Here is a 15722-nt window from a genome sequence, read left to right as displayed (position 1 = left end):
CTATGTTAACAACAGCAGTATTAAACACACAATAGAAAGAAAGCTTTGGCTAACAAAGTTCAAACCAAATAGCTAATATCTCTCTTATTTAAGATCAAATAGGATTATAAGCTTTAACAAGAGGTATAAATAAAATATGGCATCTACGCAAAATCGATATGATTCGTTTCCCTATACCTTTATTGCCGCTAGATCAGATAATACTATTTATCAATTATTTCTCGTAATAATTCTGTGAATCATATAAATTACCACACAAAATACTTATTGCACAAATCTTATTATAAATTATATATTACAAAGATCATTTACTTATCATTTACTTTGTCGAATAAGAAGACTGTTTCCTTAAAAAAACATGCGAATCGCATTTTGTGATATTTATAATTACATTAAAAACTTTATTAACGTTATATATTTTGGAAGAATATTTAATTTTATTTAACCTTTTTGTCGGATTTAGGATGATGTTTAATAGGAAAACAAATTCGAACTTTAATGCCTCTATTTAAATGCCACTGGGATGTGTAAATGTGACGAAACACAAATTGTGTCACATTTACACATCCCAGAAAAACTGCGCTATATTTGTCAAAATCATTTATAAAAGCTTCCCTTCTTTGCTTCCAATCCCTGCTAGTAGTACTGCAACTTATGATTGTATTTTAAAATAAGCAAGGTATCAAATATGTAATTCAGTAATTCATTACTACTAAAATGAGTAAATATGCCCTTATAATAAATTGGGATAGATCGTAGTAAATCGTTGCTATCAATGAGTCAACAGTAAAACTAAATTCAAATGTAATAAGAAAATATTGTTATAAGCCAAATACTTGATAAATCTAAAATTCACAGCAGTGTAAACTTTTATTCACAGTACACCAATATAGCTGTTATTACAAAGGGACAAGCTATGCATAGATTAATACTACTAATTTCGTTATTTTTTTATGATAAAAACTGCAATATCTATAGTTTTTAGATGTTTTAAAAATCCTATACTTAATTACTTTTTATCACTGTACTCGATTTAGCAGTTTTTGTCTAATTTATAGCGAATTTGTTGACTTTTTCTATCAAAGGAAAGAAGCAAATGGTGTTTTTTTTGTTTACCCTATTGAAATTAGAAATGTTAAAAGTAAAACTTTTTTATTCTTGTATAATCCATAGGAATTAAAACATTTTCTAAATATTTATATGTACATACGTCCGTGAAACGTAACTCATGTACGTACTAACTACGTATCCAAAAGTACGTATTAAATACGTTAATTTTATAACAATGGACGGATGAACAGAAATATGACATAAAACTTACGTACCCAGGACTTATGATGCTATTTAAGTACATATTATTTAATTACTTGTTACAGCAGTAGAATGATTAAATACAGTTATCGGTATTTCATTTTAATAATTTAGTTGGTTATTAGAATTTAATTCATCTTGTGTAACTACGGCTTCAAGATCTAAATGAACATTTAAACAGTATAATAAATAATCCTGTAATTAAATTTACCAACATAATTTCTTTAATTTATCTTTTATTTTCAGATGGTCAGAAACACAGCACCCTTACAGTGTTACCATTTTTCCACATCTACGGTTTTAATGGTATTATGAATATTTGCCTTAGGTTAGGAAGTCACTTGATATCTATCCCTAGGTGAGCATAATTATTTATTTTTTTTAATCCATCTAGCCTCTCTTTTAATTTATTTCTCATTAATATTTATGTAATAATTGTTCTCCTTTTTTACAGGTTTACTCCTGAGGACTACCTAAAGGCCCTAGAAACCTATAAACCAACCTATCTTTTCGTTGTTCCATCTCTACTTTTATTCTTAGCGTCACATCCTGAAGTGAAGAAAGAGCATTTAGCATCAGTAGAAGAAATCACATCTGGAGCTGCACCCTTAACAGAAGGATTATTACAGAAGTTTAGACAGAAATTTGATAATCCAAATCTGATGGTTAGACAAGGTAATGTTATAAAAACTGCTTCTTAGATAAAAGATCTTTTATCTAAGGCTTTTTCTTGAGCTGTAAATTTATTTATTTTTTCAATCTTTTTTCTAGGATATGGTATGACAGAAACTAGTCCTGTTACATTTATCATGCCCAAAATGACCCCACCTTCTAAAATTGGCACCATCGGTATTTTATATCCAGGCACTGAAGCTAGGGTAATCAGTCTTTCAACTGGTGAAAATTTGGGAACACATCAAACTGGGGAATTGCTCGTGAGAGGTCCACAGGTAAGTTAATTTTTTTTGACAAACCACTTTATTAATTTAATTGAATTTACTACTTAAGCGTGTTTGCTATTTAACTATTGCTCATTTTTAGGTTATGATGGGCTATCTCAACAATGAAAAAGCGACCAGAGAAACTATTGACGAAGATGGTTGGCTACACACTGGCGATGTCGTATATTATGACGAAGACCACTATTTCTATATTGTCGATCGGTGCAAGGAACTTATTAAAGTGAAAGGAAATCAGGTAAGTTTAACTAAATTTAGGCAATTTAAAAACCTTAAGGGATACTTACTACCTGATGCAATCTACTTATTGAAATCTACTATAGCCAAATAAATATTATGGATTTCAACTAGGTAAAATTGGCGAATGAGAATGGGATTTTTATATAGGAAAACTAACTGCTCGGAGGCGCTTATTAAGCTTTTCATCTGATTTTATATACAGAAAAAGAAGTTGATAATTTTTAATATTCATTCAGTATAAAAGCAGTCAAAGTAAATGCAAAAATAATTTTAGGAAAGTTTCTTATAATTTGACAAATGGCGCATGTATAGGATATTCCATTCTAATGCTCCTTATATATCCCTTTAAAAAGCAATACTAATAAAGTTCTTTTTGCAAGTAATAGTGTTATAAGGGTATATAGTTTGCCATACTAGCGTTAGACATTTACTTATTGCAAATTAACTTATTAGGCTGGCAAAAAAACCATTTTTTGTGAAAAAGATTAACTTGTGGCACAAAGAGTGAAAATTTCACATTTAAAGGTGGACTTAACTAAAGTACAGGAAGAAAATAGTGAATATAGAACTACAATCAAAATCGTGAATCCATGATAGAACTACAAGACACAATCCGCAGTAACAAAATTTGCATATTTCCATAGAAATCTGTGTAAAATGGAAACATACGAATTGTATCGACCTAATTAAGAACATTGGTTATATAAAAAAAAATGCAACAGATATTGGGCCAAAACTGGAAATAGCAAGCCGCCTGTAGTACTCGTATGGTTTTCGACGGATAAAGATTGTTTCATGGTAATCAGAAAACCGAAAATACCTTGAAAATATGAGCGTGTTTTAAAGAAAGGTTTTACAAAACCTCGGCTCAATTTATTAAATAAAATAAAGCATATTAAGCAGTTTTTTGCTAAGTTACTTTTACAACAAATGTGCGTAGGTGTATAATAGATACAACTAAATTTTGGACAACTAAAATCTGATAGGTACCTAAATATTTATAAACTTTGTTGTGATGTTCTTAAAGTTTTAGTATATACCGGGTGTCCAGAAACTTTACCGACAAATTTTACATAGTGAGTCTCTAACAAAAATAAGAGAATTTTTTTACATGACTGTATGTCCTAAACGTCTCACTTTCGGATCTACAGGGTGTTAAAAATTAAAAGAAAGAGTTTTTTATTAAATAAGTTTACTACCAATGTATTCTTTTAAAAATTTGCGGATGAGTTTTATGCATCAAATGGCATTTTTTGACGCTACTAGTGGCGCCCGTATAAGGTGTTTAACATGAATATTTTTAATAAAAAAACATTACGCCACTGCATTTCTGTAAAATAAATTTAATTTTTTAAATCTCTGTTTACTTTTGAGCAAATTTGTATCCTTGAGTTTTTTTATTTGAAGCACTGTTTTTGCGTAAATAAATAAAAACCTCTTTTTGGGAATGCTTATTTAAATAAATAAGCACCTAGTATGGATTTCTGATGTATTTCACTATTATTAAAAGTTTGATGTAGTTGCTATAGTAACTTAACTGTAAATATTTTTTGACATTAAAAAAACTTTACTCTCTAAAATTTTAACTTTAATAATCGTTTATTTTGATAATATTTGAAAGTTAATAATACTTTAAATGTTAAAACTGGAGTGCCCCGAGTGAGTTTATTGGGAGTCTAATTTAAAATTGAATACTTACTCTTACCATTAACAATATCAACCGATATTTCTCATTCGTCCCATTTGAACTGAAAACAGCTGTAATAAATAAAAGTAAACAAGGATTTCGAAGTAAATCGAAGAAAGATCTTCTAAACATTATTTAATATTAAATGCTTTTAAGTCACGTTTCATTCTTATAGGTAACAAAAATGCAACATAAGCTAAAGCGCTGACATAAATTTTAACATATAAGGAAAAATATTTGTATTCCTAGGTTTAATACAGAGTCTTTAAATGATCAAGTTGTTGATGGATCAGCACTAACTTAAATAAAAATGTATTATTTGATTTACTAAGTTTTAGTATATTTTTAGTATATTTTCAGTTTTTTGTTATATTTAATTAATTGCTGTATTTTGAATTATTTTATTTTTGTTGTTGTTTGTATGAATACTTATAGGTATGAGATTGGTAAGGTGGTATTCCTTTACCCTTTATTGTAAACACCAACACCTTAAAATGCATGAGGATATAGTGTTGAAAAACAGGTTACTAGTGATTTTTATTCATGATAATTGGAAAAGCCAATAATAGAACATCACTAAAAATTAAGTAAAATTATTTGTATCTTGGCTGATGATGAACACCGACGATGAGACCTGAAAATCTAGGTCGATGATCTAGTATTATTACCTATGTAATATAATTTTTTATTTAATTATTCTCGTAGGCGTAGTATCTAGGATTCTTCTGTATATGTCAGAAAATACGATAAATACGACATACAGAAAATACAAAAGAACTTTCTTGGTATTAACTAAATCTTATATCTCCATTTTAACTGGATGTTATATTATTAACTGTTTATATTGTTTCATAATTTCTCTTCGAATGATCCAATGTATCCAAATCAACAGAATAAATTAAAAATCAAATAAACCGTTTGACTTAACTAAATAACTATATACATGGATTTATAAATAAAAGTGAATTAAATTATTATAACTAATGCAATTTAGTGTCAATCAACTTTTTATAAAAGATCTTGATACGCATCTATTTTTATGAGTTTCTTCCACTTTCTATACCTACTCGAAATGAGTAAGATATATGAGTCAATTATGTCTCATAATAATATAAAGAACATTCCTTACTTATCGTTTAAAAGGAGAAATCCGAACGATTTATTAAGCTTTCTTTTCTTCTAAGAACTTGTTTAAAGAATATATACTTTTATAAAGAACGCATTTATTACATTGTGTCAAATGCTTCTTTTCTTTAACGAAAATTTAAGCACCAGCTATAAAGTATACACCCTGTTAAAAATTACTGGTTATTTAACATATTTATATCGTGCTATTTCTGTTTTTTTTTTATAAAGTATAGTGCAAAAGTAGTAAGTACTTAATGTAGGTCCCGTCAACAAAAATCTCTACTACCTTACATAAAGAGATGGGAAAGTAGATAATTACTGGAAGGAACTATATAAAACTACGTGTAGAGCATTAGACAGCTGTTTTAAATTGAGGGAACTGTATCGACATCTTAAAGAAACTGCAGTTTAATCGCTGTAGTATGAGACCATGCTTTTTATTGGTGCAACATTATATTCTTGAATGTACATACGTTGTAGTCAACGACTCCAGAACTTCGTTAATGTGTAATTTGGTAATTGAATGGTCCTTGGAAAAATACTAAATGAGTTTTACTTAGTAGTTGTTCAACAGCTAATAAGCGCATTTACCTCTTAGACCATCATGGTGTGATAGGTAAAATCAAAATTCTACTAATAATTTTAAACGTAATCCATCGTTCCAACCTCCGATAAAAGTTGGTTGTAGAGTATATCTTGGGCGACATGAAATAATTTCAAAGACACGTTCAGCGATGTATGGAAAGCATTACAATTCTATCGAATGTCTATCTCTCTCAAAAAAAGACTACATTGATCTTTCAATACTAAGTACAATTTCAATACTAGTAATAAAGCTTATCTCTGGTCCATTTGTCGTTATTCTAAGTCGTTCTCTCTGACCAACTTTTCCAGCAACGAATAATAGTGGCAAGTAGCAATATTTTTCCAAACGGTCCAGTAATACGACCTCTTTAAGTCCACTTAATTGATGACAGTTCCGCCACCTTCGAATTCTTACCATTTTTAGTCGTTTTTAATGAAATACCAAATAGAAACTGATGATTAACAACTTAAGGAGGAATGTAAATCAAACTGTTATTTGAAGAAAACCTCCAAAAGTGAGATAAAAGGGGCTTACTACTCTTAATACCCAAAACTTACACTTACGTGCATAATTTGTGAAATAAATATTTACTTATAGTATTCAAGTGTTTTTTTATGCATTTAATGTCTTTATGGTAATTTTTTTATATGTTGCAGAATGTAAGTGTTTAGAATTTATAGAGCGCAATATATTTACAAAAAGCAACGATGTTTTTGTGCTTACAACTCCTTGCTACTCTATTTTTTCTTTCTGCTAATCAAATTCTGTCACCAGAATATCAAGAAGAAAATCATACATTATTTTGTTTTTGTCACATTATTCTCCTTTGCAAAAAATATATATTTAGAATATTATTTACTAAATCATATACATTTGGCAGAAAATATGCCAAATAAAAATAGTTAGGACCTCTAAGAACATAACTTAAGCCCATTAACCTCTTCAATCTAAGTTTTTTAAAACTATTATTCTGATTATGTTTTAACGCCGTTACATTTTTGTTATTCATAGTTCTAACGTAGATGTAATTCAAGAATAAAAATATATAAAGAAAACAGGTATTAGGTAACTATCTAAGAACACTAAAAAGTATTAAATTTCAATATAAAAGATGAAGAGAAAGAACAGATTATTTGGATTAAACCCCTAACATTCAGCAAAGGTTTGCCTGATCATATTTGTTTTATCACGTAATTTTCATATAAATATTAATTTTTCAAACTTAATCTCAATAGTTTTAAGTAGCATTAAGGTTCCTTCAAAATTTGAATAGTTTTTTTTCGAAAGTTTAGCATTGTTTATTTAAAATCCAATCTATCAAATATGTATATTTTTTTGACTAATTTATTATATATTGTGTGCTAAGATTTTACTACATACATGTAGATATATGCTTTCAATAAAATATTAAATAAAAATCATGTTTACAATCAGAACATTTATTTAGAAAAAATCAGCTAAATCTAATTTAAAAAAATTAATAATTACAACTAACAAAACATGTGAAATATGCAGTGTAATTTCCAGTGTTGTGTGTAATATTTATAATCATAAAAAATAAACACCTCACAAAAATTCTAACTCTAGCGAGTTGTATTTACATAGAATCCTTTTATATAGCAATTAAAAACATATGTAATTTGCTTGCAATCAGGATAAAAATTCTCACTGTATTTAATTTCCCTCAAATAGAATGTTTCAATGAGTTTATGGGTTTCCCTCCCCCTCTGCTGCTGGTGGTGGAGTTATAACACCTTCTTGCTTCACAGTTTCATCTGAGGTACTTTCAGGGGTAACATCTATTTCCATTTCTGTATCCCCTTTCTCCTTGGGAACTTCAGAATTTTCACTTTTTTTCTCAGGAGTTATTGTAGGCCCGGGTTCATCACTAGGTTTTTCTAAAGATTCTGTGATTAGGGAGTCTTCTTTCGGCTCTTGAGTTGTGGAATCAACACTTTCAGCCTCACTAGACTCTTGAACTTTTTCTGTAACAGCTACTTCTTCTAATTTTTGAACTTGTTTTTGTTGAGCCTCATCCCCAAGACTGCTAGAAGAAGTCTCGTCAGACTCTGTTATATTAGTTTCCCCACTAGACTGACAAGAGGAGCTATCTGAGCTACTGATGCTATTCTCTGGCGACACATTTTCACTCTCAACAGGCTCTGGAATTTTTGTTATTTCTTCTGGAAGAGTATCACACAGTTTCTCTGGCTCAGGACTAGTTGAAGATGGAGTGGAATCTTTATCGACACCTTCTTCTTGTAAAGTAGTTGGAATTGGTTGAGTTGGTTCTGTAGAAGAATCCATCATCTCCAGTTCCTCAGGTTTAGTAGATTCTTGTGCTGGGAAAACAGTTTCTATCTGATCAGATGCCTGAGGTTGCTGCTCAGTCTCCATGTTTGTAAGGTTAACCTAATTAAGAAATAAATAAATATTAAAATGTATGTTTTTGATATACAGTTACATGTTACAAACTTCTAGGGTAGATAGGAAACTTTCAGGCAGTTTTGAGACATAAATTATTGTTAGTATGTTTATCCTCTTTAACTTATTAAACAGGAATTATTTTAACCAGGTGCATGTGAACCAAGGGGGTATTGGGTAAATTTAACCCCATTTCTTTAAGCATTCAATTTCTGTCAAAAAAGGTGCTATCAGTAAAAATTGCTAAATATTACAGTTGTCGAACTTTGTGACAGTTGTAGAGTTGTTGAACATGCACTATTGCTTTTCAGCAAATGAACTGTAGCATTATTAATAAAATAAATAATTCTGGTGCTGTATCTTAATTTACTTTTAGTCAATTTTTACAAAAATGGTGATATTTAGCAATTTTTGCTAAGAGGACCTTTTATAGGTATGCAAAAGGCATAGGAGAATATAATAATCTGATACCCAAATGCACAGAAATTGAAGTCTTAGAGAAATGGTGTTAAATTTACCAAATATCCCCTTGGTTTCTACTCCCCTGGTTAGAAATACTTTGGTTTAGTAGGTTAAAAAGAATAAACATACTAACAATAATGCATGTCCCAAAATTGGTTGCGGTAGATAAAGTAGTTTTTAAACATTATCTTCAGAGAGCTGTAGCTCCCTAAGGAAGCATTTCTGAATATGAGCTTTTCTTTTTTTTTGACATCTATCTATCCTAAAAGTTTAGTTTAATAAAATTCAGTACCATATCATCAAAAATAAATTTTATGAATTTATGTTTTATATATCCAACATTATTCAAGAAAAATATGAAAGCCATACTTTGTTCAGTTTTGTAATTTACCAGAAATTTGATTTTACAGAGCCTAAATCACGAGTTGAAGACGATTTTTATAATGTTGATCCTCAAGATACAAGGAGTTCATATTTCTTATAAAAAATATTCTGTAGCATATACTGCATATAGAATAAATTTTAAAAAATTCAATAATTATTAGAATCTCAGAAACAACTTACGCTACTTGGTTCGACAACTACTTCAGCCTCAGATGTAATTTCTTTAACAGGCTCAGGATCTGTTACTTCTCCTCTTGCTCGACTGACCTCCTCTGTAGTTTCGTCAACATTTCCTTCAACTTGTGTTATAATTGCCTCTGTGAGTTGAGTCACAGTCTCGGTCATAACAACTTCATTACCCTCTTTGACATTCACAGCAGCAATAGTAACACAAAAATCTGTTGCTGCTGCTTTTCCATCTTCAAGATTGTTTTGAGTAGATTCCCCAGTTATCGGCTCTATAGCTACATATTGAACACACACATATTCATCATTTGTACTTGTTGAAGTACAAGTAGCATTTGTGGTTGTTTCACATGTGGTGGTTATGGATTGCTCAACTGTCTCCATTTCTATGTGGGGCATAGCGGATTCAGTGTGAGGCCCGTTGCTACTTTCGGTGCTTATTCTTTCAGCAATGTGATTGTTAGCTTGGACATATGGAGACTCATCCATTTCCTCTACATTAATCTCACTACTGGGTTCAGGAACATGTTCATGATCTGATTCTAGGCCGTTCATAAAGCTTTCACCATTTTCAGTTCGACGGCCACCAGGCTCAACAGTGGATACAACTAAAACGTTCTTCTCTAAGGCTCTCATATACTTATCTATCCTGCTATACTCTTTTTTAGGATTGGTCAACAATTCACATATCCTTTGTAATGTAAATGGGGCCGCGGAAAAACTATCCAATTTCTCCAATATAAATCCCTTCATAAGTTCATAGTTAAACATTTCTACGTTGGGGCAAGGGGGAATGTCTAAGATAACACTAGATTCGTAAAAATCGGTTATTACATTTATAAATTTTTCCCGAAAAAGGCTTTTAATGGCGGCCCACTGGTAAATCGGGTCTCCCGTTTTGGCTACGTATTTCAAATACTCCTCGAGTTCTCTAGGAATATCTTTCGGTTTCATTTTAGCAAATTCTTCCAAACTGCCGAGGATTTCTTCGGGATTTTCCATTATTTTCGCGAAAAACGACTAGAAATTTACGAACAAAACACCAAACCCAAACACTTTCAATGTGAAATCTGAACTGTCAACGTCAACAGTGCCAACGTCATATGGCGTCAGGCGAGATGCTTGCACCGCGTTTTTGTCGTTGGACTTTGCTATGAACGCTGTAGCGTATAAATTACGAGACAGGTCCGGACTTTTATTATTCAATTTAAATTTGTTGAGGATAACTTATAAATTTAAATTTTAAGATAAGACTTTTAATTTTTATTTATATAAAATAACTAAGCTAATAAGCAAGTTTTTTTTTTTTTTATTTGGTTTTTTATTTTTTTTTCGATACGAAGCAATATAAGTCTAAAAGCGCAATTTTGTTGCCAATTGAAACTACCTATATGCTATCCAATATACAGGGTGTTTCCTAACTACGGTACGAAACTATACAGGGTGAATCGTTAGGTCGTTTTATGAAAAAAAGTTCCTATGAACGTATGTCGGGAGTTGCTTTGTTTCTGAGATACAGGGCGATGAAGGTTCAAAAAAATAACGGTATTTTAAAAATACTATAACTATCCTTAAACCGATTTGGTTGAAATTTGGTGCAGTTATTTGAAGTTATAAGACGCTTATTTAACTAGATTGAAATTATTAGGTCCAGTGGCGTGTCAGTGGGCACCACATGCTTATTGTTGAGAAAAAAACAAGGCCAATAATTAATTGTTTTGCAACTTTTTATTTATTTTTGTATTTAAATAACTAAAAATACATTTTTCGGAAAAAAAAATTTAAAGTATCTTTAACTCATTCTAAAAATTATCCATGGACGACAACATGAAATAAAAACCAATTAATTCGATAAACAATTTCGACCTTAAAGTAAATGAGCAAAATGCCCACCTTCTGATAAAATACACGACTGCAAACGATTTGTCATTGAGTGTCTGACACGCTCAAAAATACCTGGAGTATCCCTTATGATATCGCAATTGACAATAATTATCCGATTCCTCAAGTCATTCACATCTAGAACAGGAGTTTTATAAATAAGAGCCTTCAGATGGCCCCATAAATAGTAATCCAGGGGATTTATATCAGGACTGCGAGCCGGCCAATTTTGAGGTCCTACACGTCCAATCCAGCAATGAGGGTAGATGACGACGAGATGCTGACGAGCAAGAACACTGAAATGAGCTGGAGCCCCGTCGTGCATAAACCACATGTTGACTCTTACTTGTAGGGGTACTTCTTCTAATAAAGTGGGTAAATGGTGTTGCAAGAAATCCGTGTAGGATTCACCTGTTAATCTTGCCGGTAAAAAAAATGGGCCAATTAGGTAGTCACCAATAATTTCTATCCAAACGTTCAACGAAAATTGTTGCTGAAAATGAGTTTCTCTAATAACGTGGGGATTTTCGTCGGCCCAAAAATGATCATTGTGGAAGTTCATAATAGCATCTATTGAAAAATTTGCCTCGTCCGTAAATAAAATATTTGGTAGGAAATTATTATTGTGTGCCATCGTATGAATCAACCACCTGCAAAACATTAATCTTGGATGAAAATCCCGAGGCAGTAGAGCTTGTACACGCTGTATGTGATATGGATGCAGGAGGTTTCTTTTTAGAACTTTGCAAAAGGTTTTTGAACTGACTTTGCAAAAGGTTTTTGAACTGGTTTTTGAAGAAGGATCTTCTTCTATCGCATCAAGTATAGCTTCTTCCAGTTCAGGCGTTGTTATAGTTTCTAGTCTTCCACCACCCATATTTTTATTAAAACTCCCAGTTTCACATAATCTTGCATGTAGTTTTCTAAATGTTTTTGCACATGGAATTACTCTGTTAGGATATCTGTCCTGGTAAATTCTTCGTGCTTCTTCCGCATTTCCATTTGCTAATCCATAAATAAAGTGCATGTCGGTCATTTCATGGTTAGTAAAATTTTTCATGATGGAGTAATGAATCACTGCTAATTGACAGCTGAATTTTACTAATAGCAATTCTATCACTGTCAGCTGGTCTCCAAAGCAGGTAGGTACAAAGGAGGTACTTGAATGGACTTGCCAATTATTTGTCATAAGAAGCAATGTATTTGTTATTTTGTTGTATTTTAAAAATCTGATAATAAAAATCGTAGAAGTTGAATGTTTATTATCATAGTAAACAATACACAAGAGACCAAAAAGTCGTGCATTGGAGGGTGGACATTTTGCTCATGTACTTTAAGGTCGAAATTGTTTATCGAATTAATTGGTTTTTATTTCATGTTGTCGTCCATGGATAATTTTTAGAATGAGTTAAAGATACTTTAAATTTTTTTTCTCGAAAACAAAGCCAGATATGAAGATAATAAGATAAGATACGAAAAAGTTGTATTTTTAGTTGCTTAAATACAAAAATAAATAAAAAGCTGCAAAACAATTAATTATTGGTCTTGTTTTTTTCTCAACAATAAGCATGTGGTGCCCACTGACACGCCACTGGACCTAATAATTTCAATCTAGTTACAGTTAAATAAGCGTCTTATAACTTCAAATAACTGCACCAAATTTCAACCAAATCGGTTCAAGGATAGTTATAGTATTTTTAAAATACCGTTATTTTTTTAAACCTTCATCGCCCTGTATCTCAGAAACAAAGCAACTCCCGACATACGTTCATAGGAACTTTTTTTCATAAAACGACCTAACGATTCACCCTGTATAGTTTCGTACCGTAGTTAGGAAACACCCTGTATATAAATATTTTTATAATTAGCCCTACAATTATTAATATTATTACATAGGGTGTTCTGTCCAAATTCAAAATATGCTTTATTGTTCTAAAAGTTTGTTGTGAAAATGTTATATAAAACATATAAAAGTAGATGTGAAAACAAGTAACAAAAAAAAATATATATATACAAACAAAAATAGAACAAAATTAAAATGAAATAAAATAAAGTGCTGATAAAACCTAAAGCTAAAAAAACACAATCAAACTTATACCAGTAGGAACTAGATACATTAAAAGGTATCATTATAATATTCTTCAATATCATAATAGGGTCTTACAACAAGCAATGTCTTGACTTCCTTTTTAAATCTATGAGCCTATGAAATCTGCCCTATTCTGATAGGCATATTTTTTGTGTATTTAAGATACTATTTCAAGTGTAAAGAGACAGGGCAGTGTTAAAATTTTGTCCGCAACAAAGAGAGTCTTACAAGAATCTGTAGCTTTGGCTTTATTCATGTAATAATTCTAAGGTAGACAGCAAACGTCAAAAAAAAATTTGTTTGATTGAATTTTGGAACATAAATTATTCTTATAGAACGTTTATTCTTTTGAACCTACCAAACAAAAATTTTTTTTTTCGTAAAAAAATATATTTACGAAAGAAGGCCTTTTTAATTCTAAAAATAATCATTTGTGTCACCTGGCCAGCGCGCTCCCCAGTTTTAACATCGTTAGATGCTTTTCTTTGGGGGCATATAAAAAGTCTCGTTTATGAAACTCCAGTCGAATCACAGGAAGATTTGGTGGCTACAATTTCCGCAGCTGCTGAAGTAATACAAAACATGCCTGATGTTTTTAATCATATGAACCGTAATCTGCTGCGTAGGTACAATAAATGTATCGAGCATGGGTGCCAGCATTTTGAGCAATTATTACTTTGAAAGTTTTTCTTGCAATTCCAATTATTATAGGAATGTCTGTACGTTTATAAAATTGTTGATTTGTTGTTACTACACTTAAAACTTAAAATGCCTTAAGTTAATATATTACCAAATTAATCAAGTGCTACCTTAAGTTTTTTAAGACAATTCTTCTTTACTTACGGCACAGATTTAATTTTTTAAGTATAATTGATTTTTCTATCTTATTACTTTTTTTACTAAACCTTTCCGAACCCATGTTGATTTGAACTTTTCTTTTTTTTGACGTTTTTTATCTAACTTGAAGTTTGTAATATGATCAACGAAACACCCTGTATATTATATTTAATAGATCTTAGCAAAAATGCTCAACAAAGTAATTATCATATTAAGATAATTGTATTTTTTAAATTAATTTATGCATATTTACACAGACGGCAGGGCCTAATTACTATTTATAGTACTTTTGAATTTTGATAGTACTTTTCATTAAAAATTTAAAAAAAGTTTATAACTTCAACTAAAAACCAAAGCATGTACATTTAAAATATTTAAATCTTATTGTTATTTTTATCATCAAAAGCTTTATTATTTTATGCTCGAATTGCTAATATTTATTTACTTCATTGCAGGTTTCACCAACAGAACTAGAAAATCTCATTCTAGAAATAGAAGGCATAATAGACGCTGCAGTGGTAGGTGTACCAGACGAATTGGCTGGTGAAGTACCCAGAGCGTACGTTGTTGCAAAACCAGGTCAAAACTTAAACGAAGACGATATTAAGAAATTCGTAAGCTCAAAGGTGACTCATTATAAAAAATTGGCTGGTGGAGTTAAATTTATTCAAGCTATTCCAAGAAATCCTAGCGGAAAAATCTTTAGGAACGAACTGAAGATTCAAAATCCCTAAGGTTTTTATGGAAGGACTGATTTTTTTCTATTGATAAGTTAGTTCTTAATTAAGGCATTAAATGTAAAAATGTAAAATATACATACCAGGGAGGATAATGTATTTATTAATGTTCTGTATAGAATTTAAGTCTATTTAATGTTTAAGGTTTTTGTAGCTATATAATAGGTCTGATGTGTAGTTTTATTTTATAACTTGTAAATAGGTAAATAAGTGTGTTTTACATATCAACAATATTTTTTAAAATATAGTTTTAAAATGAAAAAGAGCTTTTTTTTTTAAAGCCAATGTTTTACAGTTATATTTTTCATCCTAGTTCCATGATGACTTAAAACAAAATATAACTAAAATAAATAATGAATAATGCCATGTACATTTACATGAGTGAAGCCATAAACACTTTATTGCCGGAATTAACTTTAAATTTTCCTTCCTTTAGTAAGTAACATACCTTTATTAATATTTATACTTTCCTATGCAATAATTGAAAAGAATAAAATATATGTAAGTGTAACAAATATAAAATTTCTACCATAGGTACCATCAAGCAAATTGCTTGTCGTTTTAAGGTCCTCCACTTCTTTTCCTTAATAATTTAAAGCTAATTGGTATTTTATCTATTTCACTTGTAAAAAATGCATGCCCTACCGTAATCTTCAATACATTTTTACCAATCTAGAGATGGCCTTCTGCTGTACTGTGTAACCGAAAGAGTAATCCAAGTCCAAAGCCAAGTAATAATTGGTAAATACCGAAATGCAAACAGTTGATTCGTGATATCACGTTTTCCCTTAGTTTGGCTACAACCATAATC

General features: G+C 30.7%; 2 protein-coding genes across 4 annotated transcripts in view; one reads left to right on the top strand and one right to left on the bottom strand.

Annotated features, from left to right (window-relative positions):
* LOC126741607 (uncharacterized) overlaps positions 1-15174 on the top strand; it is a 36501-nt gene extending 21327 nt beyond the window's left edge. For all 3 annotated transcript variants that reach the window (XM_050448104.1, XM_050448106.1, XM_050448105.1), the window contains 5 exons: positions 1558-1669; positions 1766-1986; positions 2083-2261; positions 2353-2508; positions 14630-15174. In XM_050448104.1, coding sequence (XP_050304061.1) covers positions 1558-1669; positions 1766-1986; positions 2083-2261; positions 2353-2508; positions 14630-14908 — 947 coding nt within the window. In that variant the 3' untranslated portion in view covers positions 14909-15174. The remainder of the gene's footprint in view (positions 1-1557; positions 1670-1765; positions 1987-2082; positions 2262-2352; positions 2509-14629) is intronic.
* LOC126741608 (serine/threonine-protein phosphatase 4 regulatory subunit 2-like) lies at positions 7335-10450 on the bottom strand. The gene is made up of 2 exons (XM_050448107.1): positions 9362-10450; positions 7335-8323 (listed from the first exon to the last, which is right to left on the bottom strand). Exons 1-2 carry the CDS (start codon positions 10367-10369, stop codon positions 7619-7621), a joined length of 1713 nt encoding a protein of 570 aa, XP_050304064.1. The 5' UTR covers positions 10370-10450; the 3' UTR covers positions 7335-7618.
* Positions 15175-15722: the final 548 nt, after the last annotated feature.

The sequence above is a fragment of the Anthonomus grandis genome, chromosome 10 (assembly GCF_022605725.1).
Source record: "Anthonomus grandis grandis chromosome 10, icAntGran1.3, whole genome shotgun sequence".
Taxonomy (NCBI): Eukaryota; Metazoa; Arthropoda; class Insecta; order Coleoptera; family Curculionidae; genus Anthonomus; species Anthonomus grandis.
The sequence above is the reverse complement of the archived record's forward strand: the minus strand, read 5'-3'. Positions and strand labels throughout refer to the sequence as shown.